Raw genomic sequence first — 26498 nt, forward strand, 5'->3', positions numbered from 1 at the left:
TGATTTGGGGCCCGTGCGCACGCGCACGCTGCTCAGACCTCTCCCCGATTTTGTTTTTCATCCAAAACACGTCTGCAGGATTTAGAAACACTCGCATCATATGCTCAGCCTCTGAAACGAGTCTAGCCGATGTGGGATCTTTCATTCACCCACCCTCGGACTAGAGTCGTCCTCAGCTCTGATACCAAATATCACGCCTCCGCCTGTACGGGGCATGTGAGGCTAGGGTTGTTAATGAGCCCGAGCAGCTCACGAGCCCAAACGAGTTCTAGTCTTCCACTGAAAAATTTTATTTCAGCAGCATAATTCATAAAAAATTGACCACATAGAGAAAAATAGCCTGATATCGAGCCCGAGCTCGGGCTCGTTCTGGAGCTCGTAATTGAAACAAGCTTTACAAGCTCATGCCCGAGCCTTTGCTTTGCCAAACAAGCCCGAGCTTGAGCCCAATACAGAGCTCGTTACCGAGCCCGAGCTTCTATGAAACGAGTCGAGCCGAGCTCTCCCAGGCTCGGGCTCGGCTCGGCTCGTTAACAGCCCTATGTGAGGCACCCAGTGCCCACGTGGAGGCCATATGAGAGGGGAACACGGGGCTCCCCTGCCAGATATTGTCCGGTTTCGAGGCCCACACCCGCGCGCACGCGCTGCTCAGACCCCGCCTCGATTTTGTTTTCCACCCAAAATGCGTCTGCAGAATTTGGAGACACCCGCTTCATATGCCCAAGCTCTGAAACGAGTCTAGCTGATGTGGGATCTTTCATTCACCCACCCTCAGACTAGAGCCGTCTTCGGCTCTGATACCAAATATCATACCCCCGCCTGCGCGGGGCACGTAAGGCACCCAGTGCCCACATGGGGGCCACATGAGGGGGGAACACGGGGCTCCCCTGCCAGAGATATTGTCCGGTTTCAGGGACCGCACGCATGCACATGCGCCGCTCATACCTCTCTCCGATTTTGTTTTCCACCTAAAACGCGTCTGTAGGATTTGGAGACACCTGCCTCATACGCCCAGGCTCTGAAACGAGTCTAGCCGATGTAGGATCTTTCAATTGTTACTGTAGTAATGGTTCTAACATTAAAAAAACATTATGTTCGACCAGTTTTATGCCGGTTTCGTAGTTGGCTAGGTAGCATGCAACGCGTGCAAGATGATTCAGGACAAGATAGTACATCATCTCAAGAACCAAACCTACCTGATTGATTTCATCAGGTTAGCTTGGTTGGTGTTTTAATATTAAGTTGTTTAGTTGCAACTTTTGTTTGGAAAAAAAAATCTTATTCGCTGACTTGACTTCGAGGGAAGAGGATGTTCCACCAAATTAAACCCAAATCTTCGTGATTTATATTGTACAATATTCATCTAAAATTTTCGAAGTAAAGTGCATAATCTCATAATTTATTATTATACCATACACTAATGCTTATCTTAGTTTTAGTTTTGTCAAATAAAATCTTAGATTTTCTTCTCTCTTTGTCTCTCTCTCTCTCTCTCTAATATCCTATGTCCAAAATCAACAATTTATATTTTAAATTTTATTATTATATACTCCGATGACTAGATTATCTTATTATATACTTCCCAACATGTAAAGTATTTTCTGGATTAATTTTTTTTTAAAATTCGTGTTGTTTACTCTTATTCTTAATATATTTTATTATGTCATAAAAAATTATTAAATAAAATTAATACATTATAATACTATAATTATTTTGTACTTTTTAGATAATTAAAAAAATGATTTCAAATATGATACATCGTACTGTACCAAATTTGATCGTAATATTGGCACGTAATACGAAAAGCAGCTCCATAGTGTACTTAGACAATGATAGCATGGCACATGTACAAAATGGATGGTGTATCTCAAGCAATTTGATTTTGGTTGGATTCAGCATCATTACTTAAATTCTAATTTCATAAGCTTGGAGAACCTACCGGAATCAGTTCTTGTTCATCCTTTATCCCAATCCACGTGGGGGGCGCAGAGCCGCGTGCGATTTTGGAACCAATTGATCCACCATTCCCAACGACCCGTCCCACGGGCTCCACGCTCTTGTATAACCGGGTTCGCGACCCAAACTCGGATTCCATTGCTCTCTTATTCTCGTTATTTACACTCATTCTTAATATATTTTATTATATCATCAAAAATATTTTATTGCATAAAATTAATATATTATAATACTATAATTATTTTGCAATTTTTAGATAATTAAAAAATGATCTCAAATATGATACACGATGCTGCAATTCTCACCGTATAAAATGTACGGTAAAATACTGATTCAATGTCGGGCGCATGGTGTGGTATGAAAGATTTATTAATGTATTGAAACAATTTCATACCATACTGAGACAATGATAGTTTGAAATTGATGGTGTATTTTGATCTAAAGCAATTTGATTTTGGTTGGATTCACTTAATTTAAAGTCAGCATCATTGCTTAAATTCTAATTCCAGAAGCTGAGAGAACCTATCGGAATCAGTTCTTGCTCTTTAGCGAAAAAAAAAACAAAATCAGTTCTTGTTCGTCCTTTGTCCCAGTCCACGTGGGGGATCGAAGCCGCGTGCGATTCTGTGACCAATTGATCCACCATTCTCAACGACCCGTCCCACGTGCTCCACGCTCGTGTATAACCGGGTTCGCGACCCAAACTCGGATTCCACCGCTCTTTTCTCCAGCTGTCGTTATTTCCTGGATCTCTCTGTGGTCGAGGAGCAGAGAGAGAGAAAAAAAAGTAGGAAGCGGACAGCGCCGTGAAAGAACGGAGATAGAGAGAAGAAAGGCGTGAAGTGAAGTGAAGAGGGGATGTGGGCGGCGTCGTGCCTGGCATCCTGCTGCGCGAGCTGCACCTGCGGCCTCTGCACCTCCGTCGCGTCCTCCATGTCCCGCCGCTCCGCCCGCCTCGCCTACTGTGGCCTCTTCGCCCTCTCCCTCATCCTTGCCTGGATCCTCCGCGAGGTCGCCGCCCCCCTCCTCGAAAAAATCCCATGTAAGAAGCCCTTCCCCTTCCCCTTCCTCCTCCTTCTCCTCCTCCTCCTCTAAATTTACTACTCCCCTTCCCTACTCTCTTCCTTCAAAACCCCATACCTTCTTTCTTTCCTCCAAGATCTCGATAAATCTCTTCGATCTGCTCTTTGTTCCTCCCGAATTTGGAGTGATTTTACACCGTTTCCCAATCGCAATCGTATTCATTCATGATGGCATCTACTCTTTCGATGCTGATGATGAAACCGGCTGCACGCGTTGCGGACCGCGGCATCGCGGAGCTGATTCCTTCAGTCCAAAAAAGATGCAGATATAGTGGAAAAGTTCCCATGAGTTTGCATACTTCTCGTAGTTCTCATGAGTTAATAGTCTGTGCGATGTCGCAGAGTTCTGTCGAACAGCTAGCTCCTGATTTGGGAGTGAGTGATTCCACTCAAGAGTTGCAGAAGCCGTTTTCTTATATGTTTAGGACTGAAATCGGCGGGCTCGTGAAGGTATTGGTGGGGACGAAGAGTATGAGGTATGCTGTTCGTGTTGAAGTTTCGTCCTTGCCTCGGGCTGTTGGTGAGGATGGGTTGGTTATGAATTGGGGTATATTCAGGTCGGATTCTTCTCAATTGTTAGTTCAGGATTCGCAGGTGGCGTTTGTCCGGAACTCGTTAGGAGGATATATGGTGGAGTTGGAGTTTGATTCTGCTCGGATCCCATTCTATCTATCGTTTTTAGTGTCCTCGCCGGCGTCCGTCTCCGACATAAGAACTCATAGGAAGACAAAATTTTGTGTTCCTGTTGGTTTGGGTCCTGGATGGCCTATGCCCTTGGGTGTTTCTATTTCTGATGATGGAGCCGTCAATTTTTCTCTATTCTCGAGGAATGCGGAGGGTGTTGTTCTGTGTCTGTTTGATGGGAAAACAAGGGAACCATCATTAGAAATGGATTTGGATCCATATGTTAATCGCACGGGCGATATATGGCATGTTTCTATGGAGAGTATGGGGAACTTTGTCAGCTATGGATATCGCTGCAAGGGATCGGGGCTTTGGGATAAGGAGGACAGATTTCATGCGCATCATGTCTTGTTGGATCCATATGCCAAGGTGCTTGGAGATTTCGTTCCGGATCGAGGTGAATCGGTGTCCTTAGCGAAGTGTCTTGGCTCTCTAGGCTTTGAGCATAGCTTTGATTGGAGTGGTGATGTCCATCCACGGCTGCCGATGGAGAAACTTGTTGTTTATCGACTGAACGTGGGGCAGTTTACAAAGAACAAGACCAGCGGCCTGCCTGAAAACGTTTCTGGGACTTTTGCTGGTCTGATTGAGAAAGTAGAACATTTCAGAACTCTTGGTGTTAACGCAGTTTTGTTAGAGCCAATATTTTCCTTTGATGAGCATAAAGGCCCCTACTTTCCATATCATTTCTTTTCACCGATGCACTCATATGGGCATGCATCTGATGGTGTTTCAGCTATTAATTCAATGAAAGAGATGGTTAAGATGCTGCATGCCCATGGCATAGAGGTTCTTTTGGAGGTTGCTTTCACTCAGACGGGTGTGGAGGGGGATGCAGCCTGTCAGACAATATCATTTCGGGGAATTGATAATTCATCTTATTATATTGTTGACGGGGACTTGGGGTCTGGGGCCTATAATGTATTGAAATGTAGTAATCCTGTTGTTCAGCAACTGATTTTGGACAGCCTCCGGCATTGGGTAGTAGAATTTCACGTTGATGGCTTTTGCTTTATTAATTCTTCGTTTCTGGCTCGAGGCCTAAATGGTGATTATTTATCTCGTCCCCCTTTAGTTGAAGCTATAGCATTTGATCCAATACTATCCAAGACAAAGATCATTGCGGACTGCTGGTCCCCACTTGACAATTCGTACATGGAAATCCAATTTCCTCATTGGAAAAGGTGGGCAGAAATGAACACAAGGTTTTGCAGTGATGTAAGGAACTTTTTGAGGGGTGAAGGACTACTCAGAGACCTTGCTACCCGACTTTGTGGCAGTGGGGATCTCTTCTCTTCCAGGGGTCCAGCATTCTCTTTCAACTATATTACAAAGAACTTTGGACTAACTCTTGTTGATTTGGTCAGCTTCAGTAATGGTGACCTGGCTTCAGAATTAAGTTGGAATTGTGGTGAAGAAGGTTCCACAAACAATAATACTGTGCTTGATATCCGGCTTAAACAGATACGCAATTTTTTGTTTGTCCTGTTTGTTTCACTTGGCGTTCCTGTTCTTAATATGGGAGATGAGTGTGGCTACTCAACAGGTGGTTCACCATCTTACATTGGCAGGCAGCCTATTGGCTGGAATGGCCTACAAACAGTCTTTGGCAGGCAAATTACCCAATTCATTGCATTTATGAGTTCACTTAGAATGCGTAGAGGAGATATTTTTCAGAGAAGGAACTTTCTGGAATTAGAAAATATTGACTGGCATGGAAGCAGTCAATCGCGGCCAAATTGGGGAAAGCCATCATGCAAGTTCCTTGCCATGACATTGAGGGCAGAGATGGATGACAAGCTGTCAAATTCAGATGATGGTGACTTGTTCATTTCTTTCAATGCTAGTGCCCATCCGGAGAGCACTGTCTTGCCTGAACAGTCAGAAGGAGTTGTTTGGCTTCGGTTGGTTGATACTTCCCTTCCATTTCCGGGATTCTTTTCAAGTGATTCTGATCCCAGTGTTCATCAGGCTGCAGGATTATCATCCTATGAACTGAAACCGCACAGCTGTGTCTTATTTGAAGCAAAAAGGAGCACCCACTGAACTGGAGCACTAGTGCAGCTGCTCTTATGTCTGATTTTCTACTAAGTGGCAGAATTTTGTTGATATTTCTATTCTCCTTGTCTCATCAAATAAGCATCCTTGTATCCTAATTTAGGAATTTGATTATAATAATATTTTGCATATCTTGTAATATGACCAGAAAGTTTGTGTTCATTATTTTTCTGATTTTGTTTGTAATGTGTGTTAATATAGTCTCGTATGCCAAAAGAATGGCTCATTTTAATTTGTCGCTCATGTTCCCATAGGGTAGTCACTGGACTAGTTGGCGCTATTATCATGTTTATGCTTCAACAGGGATTTTACTTGATTAGTTACTTGGACCATTCTTCTTTGCAGGGATAAATACTTTCTCCCACACACCATCAAAAGAATGGTTTCAAACCGATGCAGTCCTCCGTGTCAGTTTAGGAAATTTCTTGTTTTTCGCGATATTTGCCCTGATGATGATCGGTGTCAAGGACCAGAATGACAAACGATATTCATGGCATCATGGTGGATGGATTGCCAAAATTGTCGTTTGGGCGGTGCTCATTATCCTTATGTTCTTCCTCCCAAATATAGTCATTACAATCTACGGTGAGTTGCTTTTAGTTTAGAAAATTAGGCATTAATAGAAACTAAACGGCCTCAATTAATTGTTCTATTTATTAAACATGTCTATTTCTTGATTTTATCACTAAATTTCTATTGTCATGTTCTCATCATTGTTTCCATTTTTAGGGAACATTGCTAAATGTCAACATTCTATCTATGTCCAAATGTCAATGTACCATCTTTGTCCTTACCTTGTTATGATTATCTTCTGTATAACTAGTGTGGGTACATAACTTAGTGCCTATTTTTTCTTTCTTTACTTTTCTTTATCTTTTGCCAGCAATAATAGCTATAATATTTCTTCACATTCTGTTTATTCTGTCTGGTCAGCACATATTGCAGCCAAATAATTGTGGAATTAGAAGATTTGATATTTTTGGATTAATCTATTGACCTTGATTTCTTTGATTTTCTTTTATCTCAAGCAACCTTGAGGATAAAGTTTCTCTATGGTTGTAAAGAACAAGGAGAAAGGGACAAAAGGAGAGAAAATGCCTGTCTTAGATTATCATGCTTTTTTTTTATTAATTTCAAGCTAGCTTTTAAAAATGGTGCTTAAAGAAGTGGAGTATTAAAATGGCCTGCTTCATTGAGTGAAACAAAACAATCACTAGATTAGATGATATTCATTATGTGACTTAAATGACAAATTTGATAGAGGAACATCTTTTACTTAAATCAAAATCAACCATAAGAGACTTCTTAATGAGTTTGATATCGAATAAATTGCATAAATAAAATAATAAGTGAACTAAAATAGCAAAGTTTCAAATTCTTCTTATTGTTGGGTTTCTAAGTTTAAACTAAAAAAAAAAAAAAAAATCATGAATGTGGAAATGCCATTTTCCATCACCACTTTGTTATTGTTAAGTTATCTTAAATTTATTCCTTTCTCTTTCGTACTTTATACATTTAATTGTTTGACATGTGTCCCCACCTAACTCATCTCTTTCCCCTTCTTGCCCCCCAACTCCTCAGCTGCAATTTGAAATCATTCTGATATACAACGATGCATCATGGGGAAAATCTCAAAGTCTGGAACATTTTGACTGATTCATTTGCCCATGACACCTACTAACAAACCTCTTTGCCGTTACTAGGAAACCATCAAGGCTTACACCTCTCTTCCCATGACAACCAAAATTCTACCACTCTACCCATTATAGCACCCTAATCACCTTATATGTCTCACCTACTCACTCTCTTCTCTGTCCATAACTAACCTCAAACTTCTCTCCACAATGTTTGCAATGGCTACATTTATTACCAGTGTTACCTAGACACTTTGCAGGGACAAATATAATATATCCGAAAGTGTCTAAGTGCCTTCAAGTGTCAAATATCCGAAAGTCTAGGCACACGAACATGACATATAATATATATAATTTATCACTTACATACGTGTATGTGGTTGTGTTTTAGTGCTTATTCCAAAAAAAGAAGAGAGAGAAACTTAGAACTATAGATGCTATCTAACAAGTAAATTAATGGAATAGCTATGAATTTTCAATTAGTTTAATTTGTTCGCTAGGCTTATTTAAAGTTATTTAAGATTTTGTGAGATCCTTAAATTGATAATTAACCATGATACTTTGATATTTAAGACATAATTATATTTTGCTTAAAGTATATGTAAATTATGAAAACTTTGGATTAAAACATAGTGACACTTTACTTAAGATATTTTACTTGGAGTGTCCACAAAACCTTAATGATACTTTGCTCTAAGTGTCCAATACAAACTAAGAATCCCTTGGCTGATATTCTAGAACCAAAGTGCCTAGTGTTGGGCACTTTCTGTTGACATCCGTAAGACACTTCAAAGTAGAGTGTCCAACCTTGTCATATCATGGCATGCCATGTCCAAGTATCCAAAAGTATCATCACTTACGAACAAATTAAATATGGAGTGTCCACTAGCTTTATTCTCGTTTTAGGAACACGATGCTTGTTCAAGTGAATGAGCTACAAGTTTTAATATCTAGTTGCTTGCCAAGATTTTTTCTTCTCCTTTCACCCTCCCCCCGCCCCTAAAAAAAAGAAAAACCACACACACAAAAGCCATCTGAATTTGAGTTAGCCCACATGCTCTATCTTCGCTCTTGATGGTAACCCTGTAGCTGCCCATTCCACTCACTGTTCCGCCCTTGCATTTGAATTTGAGCTTGCCCATGATCCATGATGTCACCTTTATATTGAGAAGAATGTGTCGCTGTTGCCTTTATCTCTCACACCCCTATTTGAAAGTTTCTGCATTAGTGTTAAGGGAGGAAGCTTGGTGCTACTTAGGGATGGAAATAGGGTAGGTTGGGTTGGGTTGGAGGTCATCCGAGGCTGAACCTAAGACCTTGAGACATCTACTGAGAACCTGACCCAACCCAACCCTTAACCCAAGCTTCTCAACCCAAACCAAACCTAACCTCAATTTTTTGAGCTCAAGTTCAAGATCAGGTTGCATTAAGTTTTGTCGGGTTGGGTTGGGTTGGTTAGATCAGTTTAGCCAAATCACCTATAGATGCTCCCAAGCCATATGAATAATATCTAAAAGAAAGCCAAAATGAACTAGGGAGGCCATGTGTGAGTATAATGTGGATCTGAATTTCAAACAGTTAAACCAACACTTGTGAGATCTTGGAAAATAAAGATGCATCCAATATATGTATATTATATATATATATATATATATATATATATATATATATATATATATATATATATATATATATATATGTATATATGGGTTTGAGTTCGGGTTGGGTTGGTTTAATATCTCAGCCCAAATCCAACCTAAATTTGAGTAGGGTCAAGAATTTCAACCCAGGTCCAACTCGGCCATGCCAAACCCACCCAAGCCTAGTCCACTTTTGCATTGGGCTCAGGATGGGTTTGTGTTGACCAACCCATTACCACCTCTAGTGCTACTTCATCAGTTATAGGAATGGGAGTGTCCATTTTTTAACGTTAGGCAAAGGAAGCCGGTTGGCTTAATCATCAATATTAGATTTGATTTTACATCAGCATGGCAAGTGGACACCTAGTGGCTATACTAATGTCAATTTTAGAATGAAGGGTTCATGATTAAAATTCAATGCTACCAAAAACCTAAAATCAACATAGGGCAGGACGACTATGCTGGCATAAAAGCTTGTCATAAATATAGTTCTTTTAGCTGCTATGTGCGTCATGAGGTGACTACCACCTAATTATCGACAATCCCCATTCACCGTTGTATCCGGAGAGGGACTGACCATCTGATTCCAAGATGAAACATGTATCTCCAACTAGATGCAAAGGCTGATCTATGCACAGCTGGATGACCCTTCTATAAAACTTGGCTAATTTGCCAAAGTATGGTGTGCCCATGGATGTGCACTAGCTTTATATTGGCTAAGGATACTAATTGCCAGGTAATAGAAGTACTAAGATAATTATTAACGCAATATGACTTATCAGGCACCCAACATGCCCCAGCCATGTGACTGAATATTCTGACAAATCTTGTTAAGCTTTATTTAATAAGTTTAATTCTTGAGACTATTGCTTGTATGATGCTGGCAATTTGAGGCTCCGAATTTTGATGTCCTATAACACTCTAATGTGCATTCTTCTTGGGAATTTGGTCTACTGCAGAAACCCTATCAAAATTTGGCTCTGGGTTCTTTCTTTTAGTTCAAGTGATCTTATTGCTAGACTTCACGTACACATGGAATGATGCATGGGTTGAAAAAGATGAGCAGAAATGGTTAGTTAATCTACTGAATTATTTTTTAAAAAAGAGACTTTTTGGAATTGAATATCACCGTCATTTCATTTCTTGGCATCTTAATGTTGCAGGTACATTGCTTTACTGTCGGTGTCAGTGGTATGCTACCTTGCTACATACTCTTTCTCAGGAGTGCTCTTCATGTGGTTCAATCCCTCAGGCCATGACTGCGGTCTTAATGTTTTCTTCATTGTCATGACCATGATTCTTGCTTTTGTCTTTGCTGTTGTTGCACTACACCCACAGGTAATTGGAATCACTGACATAAGCTTTGACATTTTTCGTTTAAAATTAGCACAAATAAGAATTTATGTTCGTAAATGCAGATTGTATGGATGATTGATAAGTATTTTGTTATTTATTTTTAAAATTCAGAAGCTGGGGAAAGAATTTTTATGATATTAATACTATTTGTAATTATGAAGCACTTAATCAATATTATGGAGGCATACAGAAGTCACTGTAAATCTCTTGATCTTATCTTTCTAGTGTAAACTTTTGAAGTTTTTGGCAAAACTAGTGACCTAAATGTATTTTCAAGTATTCCTAACCACTGTCATTGAAAACATGGCATACAAGAGCTCTTTGGAGTCCATCTTACAACTATTTATCAAGTTTAAGCTCCATTTTTCATCTCAACTTATAAGTGAGTCAAGCTTTGAACTTAGCCAGCTTTCAAAAATTAAACCCCAAGCTACAAATGAGACCTGGCTTTCTTGTATGGCTCACTAGCCATTTTTTATTGCTGCATTTCATATAGGCAATAGAGTTTATTTATAGAACAAAAGAATAGAGGTAAGCACAAAGGTCTAGAAGATTCATTTTCTTGTATATGCTCCAATTTTCTTCTCTTGCATGCATTGATCATGTGTGTATAGCGAGTGCAGTAGCCAAGTTGCGTGTCATACTCTTAGTGGTGGAGATGTCCATAAGAGTTTGCATTAGAATATATGTCTGGAGATGCTGCTTGATAGAAATTATCAAAATTTGTGCAGTATGCCAGCGTCTTGCAAGTATTCATGGATAGATATTGTGAATGCGATGCTTTAAAGTTGAGGCAGATTCTAGAATATTATAACCATTGTTACCACTCTGAAATGCATTAAAGCGGTGTAGTTGGTACAAGAAAAACTGAGGGCAAAGGGAAACCTAATCCAACTGTTATTATAGGGAAGCCCATTTTCTGGTTCTGCTACCTTAACAAAACTATTCACTGCTGATAAAAGCTCCATATGGCCTCTCTCTGTATCATTTTTGGAAAAAGCCTCATTCTCCTTGGTACTTTCTTTTCCTTCAACCTACATTGTCTCAGAAGTTACAAATGATCTCTCTGTTTTTTTGTTTTTTTTGGTGGTGATCCGAACAGGTGAATGGCAGCTTGTTGCCTGCTTCTGTAATCTCAGTTTACTGTGCATATCTGTGCTACAGTGGGCTCTCGAGTGAACCTAGAGATTATGCATGCAATGGTCTCCATAAACATTCCAAACAAGTATCTACAGGCACGCTTGTTCTTGGGTTGCTCACAACAGTTATCTCGGTTGTATATTCTGCTGTTCGGACTGGATCATCCACATCATTTCTGTCACCCCCATCCTCCCCTAAGTCAGGTATTTTATACCATAGATGAACCATTTAACATGTTAATTGTCATGTCAATGTCTTTATTCCAGATATCTTTGATTGTCCTGTGAGTTGAAAGTAGTTCTCTGAATTGCTGAACTTGTTCTATGGTTGTCATTGGATTTGAATATGATAATGTGTCAACAAGTTGCCACTTTATATTGTCCTCTTTAGTGGCCAGTGGTCAAGGATAATTTCTGAAATCCACTTGACTGCTGTTTCGCTCTCTTCACATTCGTGTGTTGTAGGTTCAACAAAGCCACTGCTTGAAGATGGTGAGTTGGAGTCAGGAAAAGATGATAAGAAAGAAGGCGAAGCACGACCTGTCAGCTACTCGTACACATTCTTCCATCTTATATTTGCTCTTGCTAGCATGTATTCAGCTATGGTTCTTACTGGGTGGACCAGCTCCACTTCAGACAGCTCAGAGCTGATTGATGTTGGTTGGACGTCAGTTTGGGTGCGGATCTGCACTGAGTGGGCCACTGCAGCACTCTATATCTGGACCCTTGTAGCTCCTCTGATCCTCCCTGATCGTGAATTTTGATGGATCTCTAGTTTCCTAGATATGCTACAGTGGATGTTGTGCATGGTCAAGATGGTTTTCTTTAGTGTACCAGTCTGGTTAAAACACATTTGCTGTTGATATATACCCTATAAGTATGTGACATATGACATAGTATTGTTAAAATATAGCTAGGGAATACCCAGTAGTGTATGTGCTCTGTAATTATTTCTGTTGATGGAAATCATAGATGTCTTTTGGTGTGATCCTCTGCTTATGAGTCACACTAATATAATGTCTTATATTATTCCCAGTTGCTTCTCACGATTAGTGCCAGAAACAATGAAGTATTCTGAATTCCTTGTTAAGATCATAATATTAAGGATCTGTTCCTTGCTACCATGGATGTGTTCATGGATACCTATGAATTTGTTTCTCAGAAAATATGCTGGTATTTAATATTTTGCTTCCTATATAATTAATTGTTGTGAGGCAAAAAAATAATATACAAGATCTATTGAACAGATTAGTTATGCAGCTGCTTTCCCCATAATTTGTTGGAAAAAAATGTATTCTGGCAAAGGATCTGCCAATCAGCAAGATGAAGAATATGTAAACTTGTGATCTTGTGCTACGCATTCTTCTGGTGGCATTGCGTAACCTATTGTTGGTACGCCATCTGTTGTACTGCAGGCTGAAAGGGCTTATTAACACCAGTCATACATTTAAAAGCTAGTTTGAATTGCCTGCTCTAGCTTAATCTTGTGGCAATTATTAGCCTCAGATAATAGAATTGATGGCTGCATCTCTACTTGCCTCTATTCAAAGTAAGATCAAAGGAGACCAATGCGACTATTAGTTGGCTTCACAGATCGGTTGCTATCGAAACTTATTTTTATTAGATCAGGGGAGTCCCCAGCTAACCACCGAGCCAATTCTCATCACCTAAATAAAGTCCTGTTCGCCAGTATGGCTCTTAGTAATGACCCTGAGGTTACCAGCCTTCAACAATAAAATAAACCAAATGCTCAAGCATCTGTTGCTAATTTCAGCAGTCTTTATGATTGATCAATATTCTCAGTGCAGAAGACGCTCCAAATAGCCAAGTCTGCACCCTCTGTATGTCGAACTTTTGGATATGAATGGATCATCACGTCAGCGTACACTACCATCAACTCATATCTGGATAAATGGCATTGATGTGATCCCTACTAACTGTGAATTTGGAAATTGGTTGTTGCAGTATAGACCATATCAAGACAGATGAAGTTAATCAAATGTCATATCTCGCACTATGGGAAGGCAATCATGCAATGGACTACCAATAGTAGAGCAAATCTTTTAAAGAGTAACAAGATAACTTCAAATACTAATATAGACAACAGCAGCCCAACTGTCCAATCTCCTACTCATGTTATGAAGGCAATAACAAAATAATCTTGCTATCTCTTTGGTTGCCAAAAACATCATGCCTTTGGCTGCTATTGATGTACGAGACCAAGCTTAATGAATTCTCAAGTATGGATTACTCATCATTGTCGAAATTGCCAAGTGGGAGAGAAATTGGGATGCAGCCAGCCATCCAACTGTTTGATAGAATACCATCTAAAGGTGATCAGAATGATTTGTGTATTTCACATGATTGACCTATGGCAACAAGCATATTAATAAAGAACCAGCTGAGTGTGGTATTTAGTTATTTACACTGAAGGATGCGATGGCCACGATTTTTAGCACTTGCTACTGCTGCTTGAATTGTTGGTATCCATAATGGAGAAATGCATGAGCTGGATCTATCTTCTACCTCCATGTTTGCAAGACAAAGCATATGACAAAGACTAGCCCTCTGATGACATATAAAAACAGCTGCCAGGGTTAGATCACAGTTATCACCAATTCAATGAGATTGCCAGCTCTAGAAGAGCCTCTACTTGATGAATGGTCTGCTGCTTCTCCTGCTGCTTCAACCGGGTTGCAACTGATTCAGGATCAAGTCCCTGTGGAGACTGGATGTTGCCTTGTTCTGCTCGGACATCGCACAGCAGCGCATCAACCTCTCTGACAAAATCAACCCTTAGGAGAACATCATCATCATCCATGGGTGGCAACCCAATTCGGCCTTGGTGCTGTTAAAACAGAAACATCAACGATTCAATGCAGTGAATTCTAATAAATTTACCCTGATAAGAATGCAGATTTCAATCAGTAACACTGAATAGACTTGAGTACGTATAGAACATTTCAGTTTTGGTCTCACGAAAAATAGATAAGTACAAGTTGACCAAATCAATACAAGGGAGACCAAGCACTGTTGTGATATAATTTGCGTTATCATGTAAACACTGAAGAGCCACATAAAGGAGGGCAAATACTCAAAGATTTGACAAATTGTTACAAATCGCTGATTTCCTGCCCCAGATACCATTTATTGTTAAGCAATGGCTGACAGAACCAAAAGCAAGAGGCCATATATGAAGGTTAAGGCCTAGTTCAGACTATCACCAGTTGTCAACACTTAAGATCAATTCTAAACAAAATGTAGTATAACTTATTTAGAGCCAAAGAATGGGCTGTGAATGCTCAGGAATGTTTAAACTATCAATAATTGTTGATTTTACATGCTAAGAGCCTGCAATAAATAAGTAATGGCTAACACCACCATATGCAGGAGGTCCTCATGAAGGTCAAGACCCAACTTACAACACTTCCTCTCACCACGCCATCACAAAAGAAACATTTTGCATATGAATTTAACAACTTCTAGGAACAATTTTATCCAATATGTTTTGCAACTGGTAGGAGATACTAGAGTATGTCATTATACATTCAACAGCTAAGAGACTACAAAACTAATAAGTGCACATAACCAGAAACATTCATATTCTCATTGGATGTAATGCAAATTTTTACAAAGTTTTTTAAACTTTCAGTAGAGTATAAAGGAGGGGGAATTGAGTCAATAAGGCTCCACAGAAGCATAATTGAAACAAGTAAATAGGCAAGTATCTGGTTGAAATATGGTATGTTAGTTGAAAGAGTGTTTGTCAGAGTACGTTCCTTAAAGCTATACATCATTCTTGAAATTATCAACTGTTGCCATGGCTATCTCATGATTTTTTTCCTTAGAATTTTCAGAAAAATTTCACAGATTCTGATTGTTCAATTGACTAATGGCTCGGTTTCAGGGTAAATTACAGGATGGACAGTTTTATGTTCCCACTAGAAATCTATGAACTATATGAGAGGCTGAATCATTGCATTCAGATGGTTGCCTTGGTGGTCAATGTCCAGGCACCCGTGATTATCACCTCCCCCACCATTTAATCATAATAAGAACATTTTGACCATAAATAACTGCAAAATGCTTATGAATATACTCTAACCACTCCAACCATTCTATACTTGTCCTTTGGCCTAACAACTTGTATTGGCACTTAGTATGGCCTATAAATGTGCAAACATGCCCTGCATTGAACATCATTAAGAGTGAACTGATCCCCTTACTACAACCTTTTCAACTTGGAGTTATTCACAAGTCCTCACCACCTCAAGAAAAATCAGAACCTAACTAGTTACTAGGTGACCCAACTAACACCCTATGTGGAGACTAGTTACCTGAGCTTAATCAAGCCCCATATCACCATATTAAACCCTATCTGAATAAACATATATCTATAGTCATGAGTTATGCTACTAATTCTACATTCCAAGTGAGTCTGGCATACCCTATCAGACTCAAACACAACAAAACCACAAAACATATCATATGCTTTGTCTCTGCTAGAGACAAAACCTATAACAAGCCACATGTGGGGAGATATTGTCTTGCAATCCTTTCCCCATACATATCTCACTACACAAGCATGCCACCTCAACCACATCAACACTGGATCCTATTCCTGCAAGGGCCTAGGTGTAGGCCTAGGCCTTGAGGGAATCAAGAGATTAACAATGATGTAAGAATCAAATCGATCTATGTGGTTTTGGGGAGATTTCATCCCTCTCTTAAGAAATAACAGTATAGAGGTCAAAGGTTGGGATGAGTCCCAGGTCCTGCTGATCTGTAACTCATCTAGAAATCTGGATAGCATTATCTACAAGGTCATAATCAAAGAAACATAGTATCATACATAGAATAATCAAAATGGTTCAAGTAGTCGTATTGGTCCCTGTATCGGTACCTCACCTATACGATATGGCACGATATTGACATCAGGTATGCCTCTTGCCGCTGAAACAGCAAAGTCACTTACTGAGGGGAATATCGATACCAATGCCCTACCCATACAGGTTCTTTATGGCTGGTATGCACATATTAGCACTGGTATTTCTATCCTTGATCGACATTACTAGTAAACAAAGACAAATGGATAATCATTTCAGTTGTATGCTTGTATCAATAAATATTCAAAAGTTATACAATGATTTGAAAGGTGGATTCCTAGCACTAGAGCATTACAAACTTAGTTATACACCAGAAGTACAAATACTTCATTTGGTTTCCTTTGCATGTTTTTACGCTCTCCAGTGAAGTGGGTTTCATCATAGACACCAGCCTTCTTTAAACATAAAGGACATTGTACCATATAAAGTAGAACGTTGTTAGAGTTGAAGACTGCATGCGCAAAAAGGTAATGCAACAAATACTACAAAGCTAATGTAAAATAGGTGCAAAAAGGTATCGACATAGTAAGCATACAAGGTCATCATGCTTGTAGATAGAATGATCTGATGATTCAAGCATAATGCAAAACTACACCAAGAACAAAGCATCTTGTATGAAGGTGTTGATCATAATCTAATTGCTGGGAACTCATAATAAAAATATATGTCATGCACCAAGAATTATGCTCTAACCTAACTACCAGTATCTTTTATATTCATTGAATATAATAAATTCCACGATAGATTTAACAAATTTTAAGATGAAAAAACGTTCCTGCATTAACAGTTTCTGAAAAAGCTATCCACAATGTAAATGAGTACTTGACTATTTATATGATAATGCTCTTCATTGATTTGGTTACTAATCTACATCAAGCAAATAGGATTCTAAAAGTTGATGTCCAAGTTTATTTAAAAAGGACGTACTTTTTCAATGTCAAACCCAGCAGGAACAAGCATACTGAGAGGGTCTTCTCGAGGAAAGGTGTCTATCATGCACTTTCTACACTTCTTCAGCCACCCCTCATCATCAAATCCATCATGGAGGTTCAAAAGGTCATTGAGCAATCTCATGGCAGGTGTAGATTCCCTCTTCAAAATTTCTGTCTAGAAGTGGTTGATATTTTGACATCCCAGAAACAAGTGTTTGGAGGAGTTAAGATAATCAGAATGCTAAAATATGGACCACAAACACAAGCTTTGTTGATTGGAGTAACGTATTGAAACCTAAAAATGTCACTTAGCTATGGAGGTATCTAACAGGAACATAATCTTTGAATGAAATAACATACCTCTATCCTTCTATATAGGAGATCTAGGCTTCTAATGACATCCTTTTCTTCCTGGTTATGGAAACAAACGAAAAAAAACACTTGATTAGGTGACATTGTAATTCAGGTGAAACAGAAATGCATTTCCATAAGAGCCAAGATATCATCATGATGAAAAAAAGCAGAAAATTAATAAAATAGTGTTAGGAAAATGAACAGCAGCTGGAAAGAAAGTGTACTAATGGTCTAATCATCTTCTAGATCTATCAAACTATCTATCACCTCCCAGAAGGCTAACATGTGTGTTTTACTCATTCAACAAGAAGTGTTATTATGTCAAACCTCCAAAATGACCTCCATAAAGTAAAGTTGGATGTAATTTTTCCTCAAAAGTTGACTGTAGTTTGAGTGCAGCCTGGATTTGCTCAGCTCCATTCAAGTGTATTTGACCATGCCTACTTGCGAGGTCATTTTTCCATAGGATTTACATGGCTGAGATAAGATAAGCTGGATTTTGGCTGGGTAAAGCTAAATGTACTTACGTAAGTGATCATATAGTGCTTTGTATGTACATGGATATAGGGGTATAATCAAGAACTTTGCAAATAGTATAACAAGATAATGTGGTGGCAACTACCAAAACCCAAACTTAGACACTATATCCAGTTTAACTTGGTCACTGGTGGAAACAGATTCAAACCTGCTGACAGGCATCTTTGCCTGAAGCCACGACATTCTAGATGCAAACTAATTACGGAGAACTAGCCCTTGTGCATTACTAGCATTAGTCTGTAACAAATTTATCAAGTTAAACGACAGAGGTAGCGTAACAACTCAAAACCTCACCCAAAAGGCTAGCTGAAAGGTGTCTTTTTAGGTCTCTTGGCCCTACATAAGCCCCCAAGAACTACCTAGAGCATGGCCGATGTGGGACTAACTATATGCCCGTACGAAACCTCACATACTCTCCCCATTCAAGCCTTGGCACCCTCTCCAAGCTAAGGGTCCAAATCAAGTCAAATCCAATCACAAACACCATGATTAGTCTACAGTCAACCCTAACAGGCTTGGGCTGCATTGTCCCTTAGTCTACATAGGCCATGAGTTGGGTCCGCTCTGATACTATTTATAACAACCTATGACCTCACGTAAGAAAGCAAGATGAAAGGTGTTATTTGGCTTTCTATCCAAGATCTACTCGGTGTATAGTTGATATGGGACTAGACACATGCTCGCACAGGTCCTCACAGGTAGTTTTTAAGAAAATTCTGTACACTGCATTCTCTCGATATTGTTGAACATTGATAGTAGTTTGACCTCCCAAAGTTTAATCCACTGCAAACAGTTGCAGAGAACTAGAAATCAAAACAGGTAAAAAATATACCTTAAGCAATTTTGGAGGCAACAAAAAGAATTAAAAGTTCTGCAATACAACCCAGTCCAAGGATGAAGTATTATAATAATAAGAAGCATTAAAGTAAAAAAGAATCATTCAACAAATAAAGAAACAGAAAAGAGCTGCACATACATCACGTCGAGCAAGATCAAGACGATTCCAAATGACCATTAGAACAAGTTCATTAAGTTCGCCTTTCTCAGCGGCCTCCTCAATTTTCTGCACATAGTAAAGCAAGTTTAATACAGCCATGGAAACAAATTCAGTTTGTTTATATTTTTCACAAAACTCCTAGAATACTACTACAAATGAAAACACAGATAAAGAAGAAATGCTTCATATAAGCTCAGCATCAGAGCATAAACACATCAAGAAAAGGAATACTTGCTGATACTTCCTAAAGCATTGACACTCTGGTTGCCATACTGGTGTCAGAAAAACAGATCGTCCCACTTCTGATCTCAAGATGAGATTGTTCTCCATGTACGGCTGCCTACATTTCACAAAGAATATGATCCTCATGAAACCCACTTGATTATATCTAAAGACCAAAAGATGATACTAGATCTTTTCAGCCATGAAAAGCCTTGCAATGTGAGGATGGAAATTATGGTTCCCTAAGGACATCAAGAAAGAGCAGTTGATCACTCAAACTGATGCAGCTCAATAATGGAGAAAGATAAGGCAGTGGAACAGTGCCAGTAGCAGAACTAGCAGTCTCCATTGCCTCTTTAAAGGATGACAAAGAAACAAGAAGTAGAGCATGCTGAAGTTTAGAGCCATCAAGATGACCCAATAAATCACATTTGACAAGGTGCTTAAACGGTAACAGATAATGAAGGATCATGATAAAAGTGACTAGTCGTGAAGGGAATGAAATTCATGTTTTGAAAGTTCAAAAAAGAAGAGCAAGTTAGCTGTCAAGAGTGAAAGAAAGAGGATAAAGAGGAAAAGACTTAAATAACAAATTAAATGACTCAATGGGCCAGGGCCAAGGTTATAAGAAGACTCTTCAGAGAAAAACCCATAGAAAAAGATCAGACAGAAATATAATGAAGTAACATTAATTAAAGGAAGGAGAAAAAGTAGGAGATGAGGAAGAAGAGGAAGAAGAAGAAGAAGAGAGAAATGCTTCAAAAACTAACAGAAATTCTCAGTGAAGGATTCAGGAGCACTGGAGGATGCAAAGGCGCATCACAAGATTCTTAAAGGAGAGAAGAGATCAAGGATGAACTGAACCCCCAAAATAGTATAACCTTAGCTGGCCAAACCCAAAAAGTCATGACCACGGCCTCAGGAATGCATGTATTCATCCTACCAGTAACTTATCAACAAGACAGAAAGTCTAGAAGGTAGAACTTGAATATGAAGCTTCCAGAAGTTGTTCATTCCATTCTGATTGTCATATGAGCAAGGATAACCAAAATAGCGTGTTCATGTAACATACACTAATCAGTTGTCTTGCCATTTGAATAGCCAGTTTCAGCAATACCATGACAACACAAGGCCAAATTGATTATAAAAATAGCCAGTCTAGCAAAACTATGATAATCCAACACCAGATCGATGATCTATCTTCAAAAGCCAGCTCATGTCCCTACAGTCTAAACCTAATTGATAGGCATGGAAACCCTGAAAAAATTGACAGCTAGATTCTGATTTCAGTATGACAACTATAACTGATGAGCAACATCCCCATTGCCCATCATGCTCTCAAGGTAAGTAATGCTTCCACCAGTCATGATCGCATAATTGTGAGCCAGCTTATGAAGCTCTTGCAGTAATCCTACGCAAATGAATCTTGGCTGATCAGGAGAAAGGTTGACTAATGCTGAAATGCATCACTATGTTTAGGCAACTGCTTGATATATACAACTAACCTAGGTAAAACCCGTTATACACGGATGCAAAGACTATACAAAAGTACATGTAAAACACTTTTGGCATCCAAGATAACATAAAATTGCAAGCCAAGATTTTTTCTGATGGGTCTATGAAAATTTTATGGAAAAATTTTGTTTGACTCCTCAAAGATACATAAAATGAAGAAAATGTAAAATATTTTAAATATAAGCACCAGAATGTCAGTCTATAAGAATAAAGGTGGAGCACAAAATTGCACCAACTAGCATGGCCTTTGAGGCATATCTGGTAACAAACTTCTAAGAAAAAGGGCATTTTATGATGAAATAAACAATTATGTCTCCAAAGCAATCCATTTGGTTCAAGATGTAAAGAAGAGCTAGTTTAAACAAAAACTAGTTGAAATATGTAAAGGATGAGAAAAAACATAAACCTGATTAACATCAATATGGAGAAACGGCGAAAGATGATATGGATGAAAAAGTTTGTGGGTGTTAAGGAAACAGTGTGATCCACAGATATATTAGAATAATAATATGAACGAAAAGCATTGATAAGTATTATAATATTTGTTAAGAGACAAGGTGATTTTCAGTTTGCGGAAAAGTCTACACCAGGGTCCATTTAGTAGAAATTTTCTGGATCAACAATAATTATATTACAAGGGAACTCTTTAATATATATCCATGATGTAAAATTTGTAGAATATATTTGAACCAGAATGTATCACCTGAATAAAAGATAAATTCACAGAAAGATATGGATTTCAATGACCTAGCTTTATGAAGTATAAATGTGGTGTAAAAATGTATGGAGATAACCCCAATAAAGATAACTTACAAAATGTCGCTATTGTTAGTTGATTGTCAGTATACTGACCTTATTATGAGTTTACTATGAAGATAGCATTGTGAACAAGACAGCATCCGGAATTGCAAAAGAACATGTGATAAATTATAGAAAAAGGAAATTATATTACATAATATGAAAAGTGCTCTAAGGAGGTCTCTAATCAACATTGCATCTCCCAAACAATTCAGAAATGAGGCTGGACGCATTAACAGGAGTCAACACTCAGCATATAGATTCCATTGCAGGAGTAGCAGTTGAACAAACATATTAAGTTGCAAAAAGGGCGCCAAAAAATGGCTATTTTATAAGTAAAAATTTAATATACAAAGGACTGCATTAAATATAATGGTATGCAAATTCAAATAATTTCTACCATAGCACACTTATTTATTTGCACTTTGTAGTGTTCATAATACACAAACAAAATGGTACCAATCACCATTCTAAAATATATTTCACATGGCATTATAAATTTGGCCAAATAAATAAGCTTACATCCATCTCTCTATGTCACCACTCTATGCAATTTTTTCTTCGCAACCATTACCATAGCACACTTATTTTGCACTTTGTAGTGTTCATAATACACAAACAAAATGGTACCAATCACCATTCTAAAATATATTTCACATGGCATTATAAATTTGGCCAAATAAATAAGCTTACATCCATCTCTCTATGTCACCACTCTATGCAATTTTTTCGTGGCAACCATTACATCTGTCATCAGCACGGTACTTAAGTACCATGACACATGAAAAAGGGACGGAAAAATGTTCGGGAAATTACCTCTTCAACTTCTTCAGCAGATCTTATAAAACTTGAAACTAATTTCCTTGCTTTGCGAACTTCTTCCTCAGGGTATCCCTTTAAGCGCATGCCTATCTCTCGATATTCATCTATCTTTCTATTCTCCTTTGCTTCCTCCTTCTGGCGATAATCTTCCCACTCCTTAGCTTTCTCTTGCTGGCATGTTTGCCACTCCTAGAATGGACAAAGTCAATGAAGAGCAAAGAAAAGCATGGAAAAACTTATCTCAAATAAAAAAATGAACTAGACATTGTAGTTGATAATTAATTCTAGAGCTAAGAAATCCCAACAAATCATCACTAAGATGAATAATTTTGTCCAAGCTTTTACTCAAGTAAAAGACTAAATTAAACCAAATATGCCCTCTTCCCTTACTTAAGATGATGTAGAAGAAAAAAAAAACTTGAAAGGAAAGATGGGCAGGAATTACATAAATAATGAAGGAGACATTTCCTAGCAAGTTCACAGAGAATTAAGAAAGAAAGAACAAAGAAACATACTTGCAAGAATATAAAGAGATTGCCTTCTGCATTTTAAATATAAAGAGAGGGTAAATCAGGAAAAAAATTACTTTCATCTTAGAAGATATGACATTGGACATGTACAACACATTGGGGCAATTGGAATGGCACGAAAAACAATATTCTTTTAGACTAATTTACGATGTAAAGCAACCAAGGATCACTACACTGCTTTATCTTGTTAAAATTATCACAGTAACTTCTTATCAGAGCATGTATATGACCATGAATAAGCTAATTAATTAATACATGAAATGTTTAGTCATTTGTATAGGGACTAAGAAGCTTAAGTACTTGTGAAATGGAGCTTAATTCGGTCCATTCACAAGGTCCTCTAGCAATGATTTTTAATGGTTCACCACTTTTTATGACTTTATTAACGCAAGGATCGATCTTTGTTATAGTTTTTATGATACAGATTGATAATGCAACTCTATTGTCAATGTGAATGCCTTGAGCCTCAGCCAGTGAGACCCTCTTTTAGAAACACTATTGGTATTATTCTTGCTTTGGTTCTGACTTAAGTAGGGTATAACTTGTGGGCCCCACATCTTCTATACTACACAGCATACACACATCTTTAAGACACAGGACTGCTACAGTTCTCTCTCTCCCCCTCTCTCTCTCCCCCCCCCCTCTCTCTCTCTCTCTCTCTCCCCCCCCCCTTTTCGAAGAAAGAGTCACGCATCAAAATTCAAGATATATTTATCATTTAAGAAAAACTAGTAGAAATCTTTAATTCTACAGGGAATCATGGCTATCCATGCTTCCTCTTGTGATCATTGCACATGCATAACACTGGTATCTTTATAATGCATGCATATACTATAGTGACCATGCACTATAGTTGGATATACTTGTAAAATAGTCTTATTTGGAACAATTCTATAAGGTGGAGGCCGCATGTGTTTTCCTTTATTAGAATTTTTTCTTTATTTTGAGAATGATACGTTGTAAATGGATTTGAGGCTAAGCACAATAGTCTACAATGATACAGACTTGTCTCATCAATTGAGGTTTGTTCCGGAGCCAACCAAAGACACAGCTCCACCATTACATTGAGAAGCATTGTATGAACAGATATCAATCTGATCTCAACATTTCAACCTAGAGTAGTCAGCGGAGATCAATTGGAGAGAGGAGAGGTGGAAGAATGGTGAGAAAAATATGAAAGGAAAACTGGATAATAACAAAGGCAACAATTAATCTAAGAGTAAAGATAAGTGTATGTTATAAACACCTCAAATAAAAATGGAGCTTGCATGTATAATTAAATCATGGTAGAATTTGTTTCCCCATTTACATTGTTTTGTGCCAACTTGAAAAGATATTGTTTTGTGCCAATTTGACAAGGTATGTTTGGTGCTAACATTCAGGTTTTCCAACAAAGATGCATCTCAGTTTACAATGTTTTAGCCCTGCCTCTTCATATCCTTTGATCAACAACATTGAGTATATGACATCCTCGATGCAGTTAATAGCTTTCTGTTTAACTCTATTAACAAATTGTGATAAAATTTAAGCATTTCACTTGTTGAAATATTTCATGATTCAGTTTAGGAAAACAAATGATCCGTTGATTCTGACTCTTGAGATTTATGCATGTCGAGTGTTCATACAAATGCTGGTGTACTATAACCTTTAACTAACTAATCGCATTTACAATCTTCCTAAGTTTAATTAAGTCAACTTGACAAGTCCTTGAAAATTTCTTTGAACAAAGCTGAAATAAGGTTGGTTGATTCAGTTGAACTCCGTGGAAACCTAAGCAACCATAGACATGCGCAATCATCTATCTAATCTTAAGATCCTACAAAGGAAAGCATCATGGTACATATCGAGTGCATGCTTTTTGAGTAGTGCAATCTCAAACTACTCACCACTCATCATCTCCTGAGAAAGAGATGCTCAAGAAAATAAACAGGTCCCTAAGAAATTCCAGTGCATATATAACATCTATTTTTGTGCACACGAGAGCAACTAGAACAATCTATCACTACTGGAATTACCATGAAAAAAAAAATGAGATTAGAGCTACAAGCACCAAGTGGGAAAAAACTGAACTAAAAAAAAAAGTCATAACTAGAATTCTGTGATCATTCGCATTATCTTTAAACATCGTTCCACTACTCAATGACCATATTGAACCATTTTTCTCATGAAAGCACCTTCCACGATGTCTTTCATGTTCATGTAATGATGTTAGAAAGCATAAAGGAACGAGTCGGGTTTCTGGTGAGCAGCGATCTGAAAGTAAAGCATACAAAACTTGATTGAAGGCTCCCCAAATCACCCAAAGAACTTTATCTCATGCACTATCCAAAATAAAAACTGAAGCAACAAAACAATTAAAAAAATAAAAATGAATTTAATTAAAAGAAAATAATCAATCACCCAGGAAACTTAACAAGCTAACAATCGGCTACAACCTATACGACAAAATGCCCAGCAGAAAAAAAACGAGTGACATTGAAGAGCGGAAGCCCAACTAATCGACAGCACGATTCCAAACATAAGGTTGATCTCGCTCCAGTGCTAAAATTACGGCGAGAGATAGAAATAAAGAGAAGGCAAATTCAGGAGTGACATACATCGTCATAGAATTCTTTCGGCAGCCCGCCGTAGTCCTCGTCATCTTCAACACCGAATTCGTCCTTGCTCTTCTTCACAGCTGCGGGGTTATAAAGAAAACAAGCTCGTTGGCAGAAGAGGAAAGGAGGTGATTTGGCTTTAGAGAGAGAGAGAGAGAGAGAGAGAGCAGGAACCTCGGAGAAGTGGAGGAGACTTGGCTCCGAGAACGGGTTGATATGGGGGAAGTTGGACACGTCGGAGCGTTGGATTCGGCGACGGAGGCCGAAGGTAATTGAAGGGTAGCGGCAGGGCGAAGGCGTTTGCTTGCATTTCTCAGCGGCAGAGGGAGGGAGGGAGGCGAGCGATGAGAGTTGGATGGTAAAACTTTCGGGCTGCGTCCGCTCCCCAAAGCATAACGGTCGCCCTAACGGCTACGAGCCTACGAAAAACATAGGGGGGCGGATGAACTAATAGCAAATACAAAACCATCACCCATAAATTTGGCCTATTTAAGCCGATTTAGGAGCTGTTGGCAATAGTGCTTTTCGAAGTAGAATTTTTTGAAATAAAATTTTTATAAAAACCTATTTACTGTTTGGTAACTATATTTCTAAAGTGTTGTGGTACTTTAACATATATGTGGTAAACAAAATGAGAAAGTACTTTTGTACGACAGAATTACCATAAAAGATATTGTATAGTATTATACAACAGAGCATAATAAAATATAATATATATTAATATATAAATATATGATATAGTATAATATTACTATAATG

General features: G+C 38.4%; 3 protein-coding genes across 3 annotated transcripts; 2 read left to right on the plus strand and 1 right to left on the minus strand.

Annotated features, from left to right (window-relative positions):
- Window positions 1–2531: 2531 nt before the first annotated feature.
- On the plus strand, window positions 2532–12670 carry LOC103713863 (uncharacterized). The gene is made up of 6 exons (XM_008800912.6): window positions 2532–2998; window positions 6126–6365; window positions 10014–10125; window positions 10218–10392; window positions 11513–11753; window positions 12015–12670. The coding sequence occupies exons 1-6, from the start codon at window positions 2815–2817 to the stop codon at window positions 12311–12313; spliced, it is 1251 nt and encodes a 416-aa protein (XP_008799134.4). The 5' UTR covers window positions 2532–2814; the 3' UTR covers window positions 12314–12670.
- Window positions 3053–5931, plus strand: DBE1 (debranching enzyme 1). Its single transcript, XM_008800911.6, has one exon. The coding sequence runs from the start codon at window positions 3204–3206 to the stop codon at window positions 5766–5768; it is 2565 nt and encodes an 854-aa protein (XP_008799133.4). The 5' UTR covers window positions 3053–3203; the 3' UTR covers window positions 5769–5931.
- A 1104-nt stretch (window positions 12671–13774) lies between the features above and the next one.
- PAC (pale cress protein (PAC)) lies at window positions 13775–26200 on the minus strand. Its single transcript, XM_039132836.3, has 7 exons — window positions 25914–26200; window positions 25740–25819; window positions 22607–22801; window positions 19235–19321; window positions 17728–17778; window positions 17363–17542; window positions 13775–14397 (listed from the first exon to the last, which is right to left on the minus strand). Exons 1-7 carry the CDS (start codon window positions 26047–26049, stop codon window positions 14161–14163), a joined length of 966 nt encoding a protein of 321 aa, XP_038988764.3. The 5' UTR covers window positions 26050–26200; the 3' UTR covers window positions 13775–14160.
- Window positions 26201–26498: the final 298 nt, after the last annotated feature.

The sequence above is a fragment of the Phoenix dactylifera genome, chromosome 17 (assembly GCF_051530095.1).
Source record: "Phoenix dactylifera cultivar Ajwa chromosome 17, Ajwa_hap1_PhDact_Kaust_v1.1, whole genome shotgun sequence".
Lineage (NCBI taxonomy): Eukaryota > Viridiplantae > Streptophyta > Magnoliopsida > Arecales > Arecaceae > Phoenix > Phoenix dactylifera.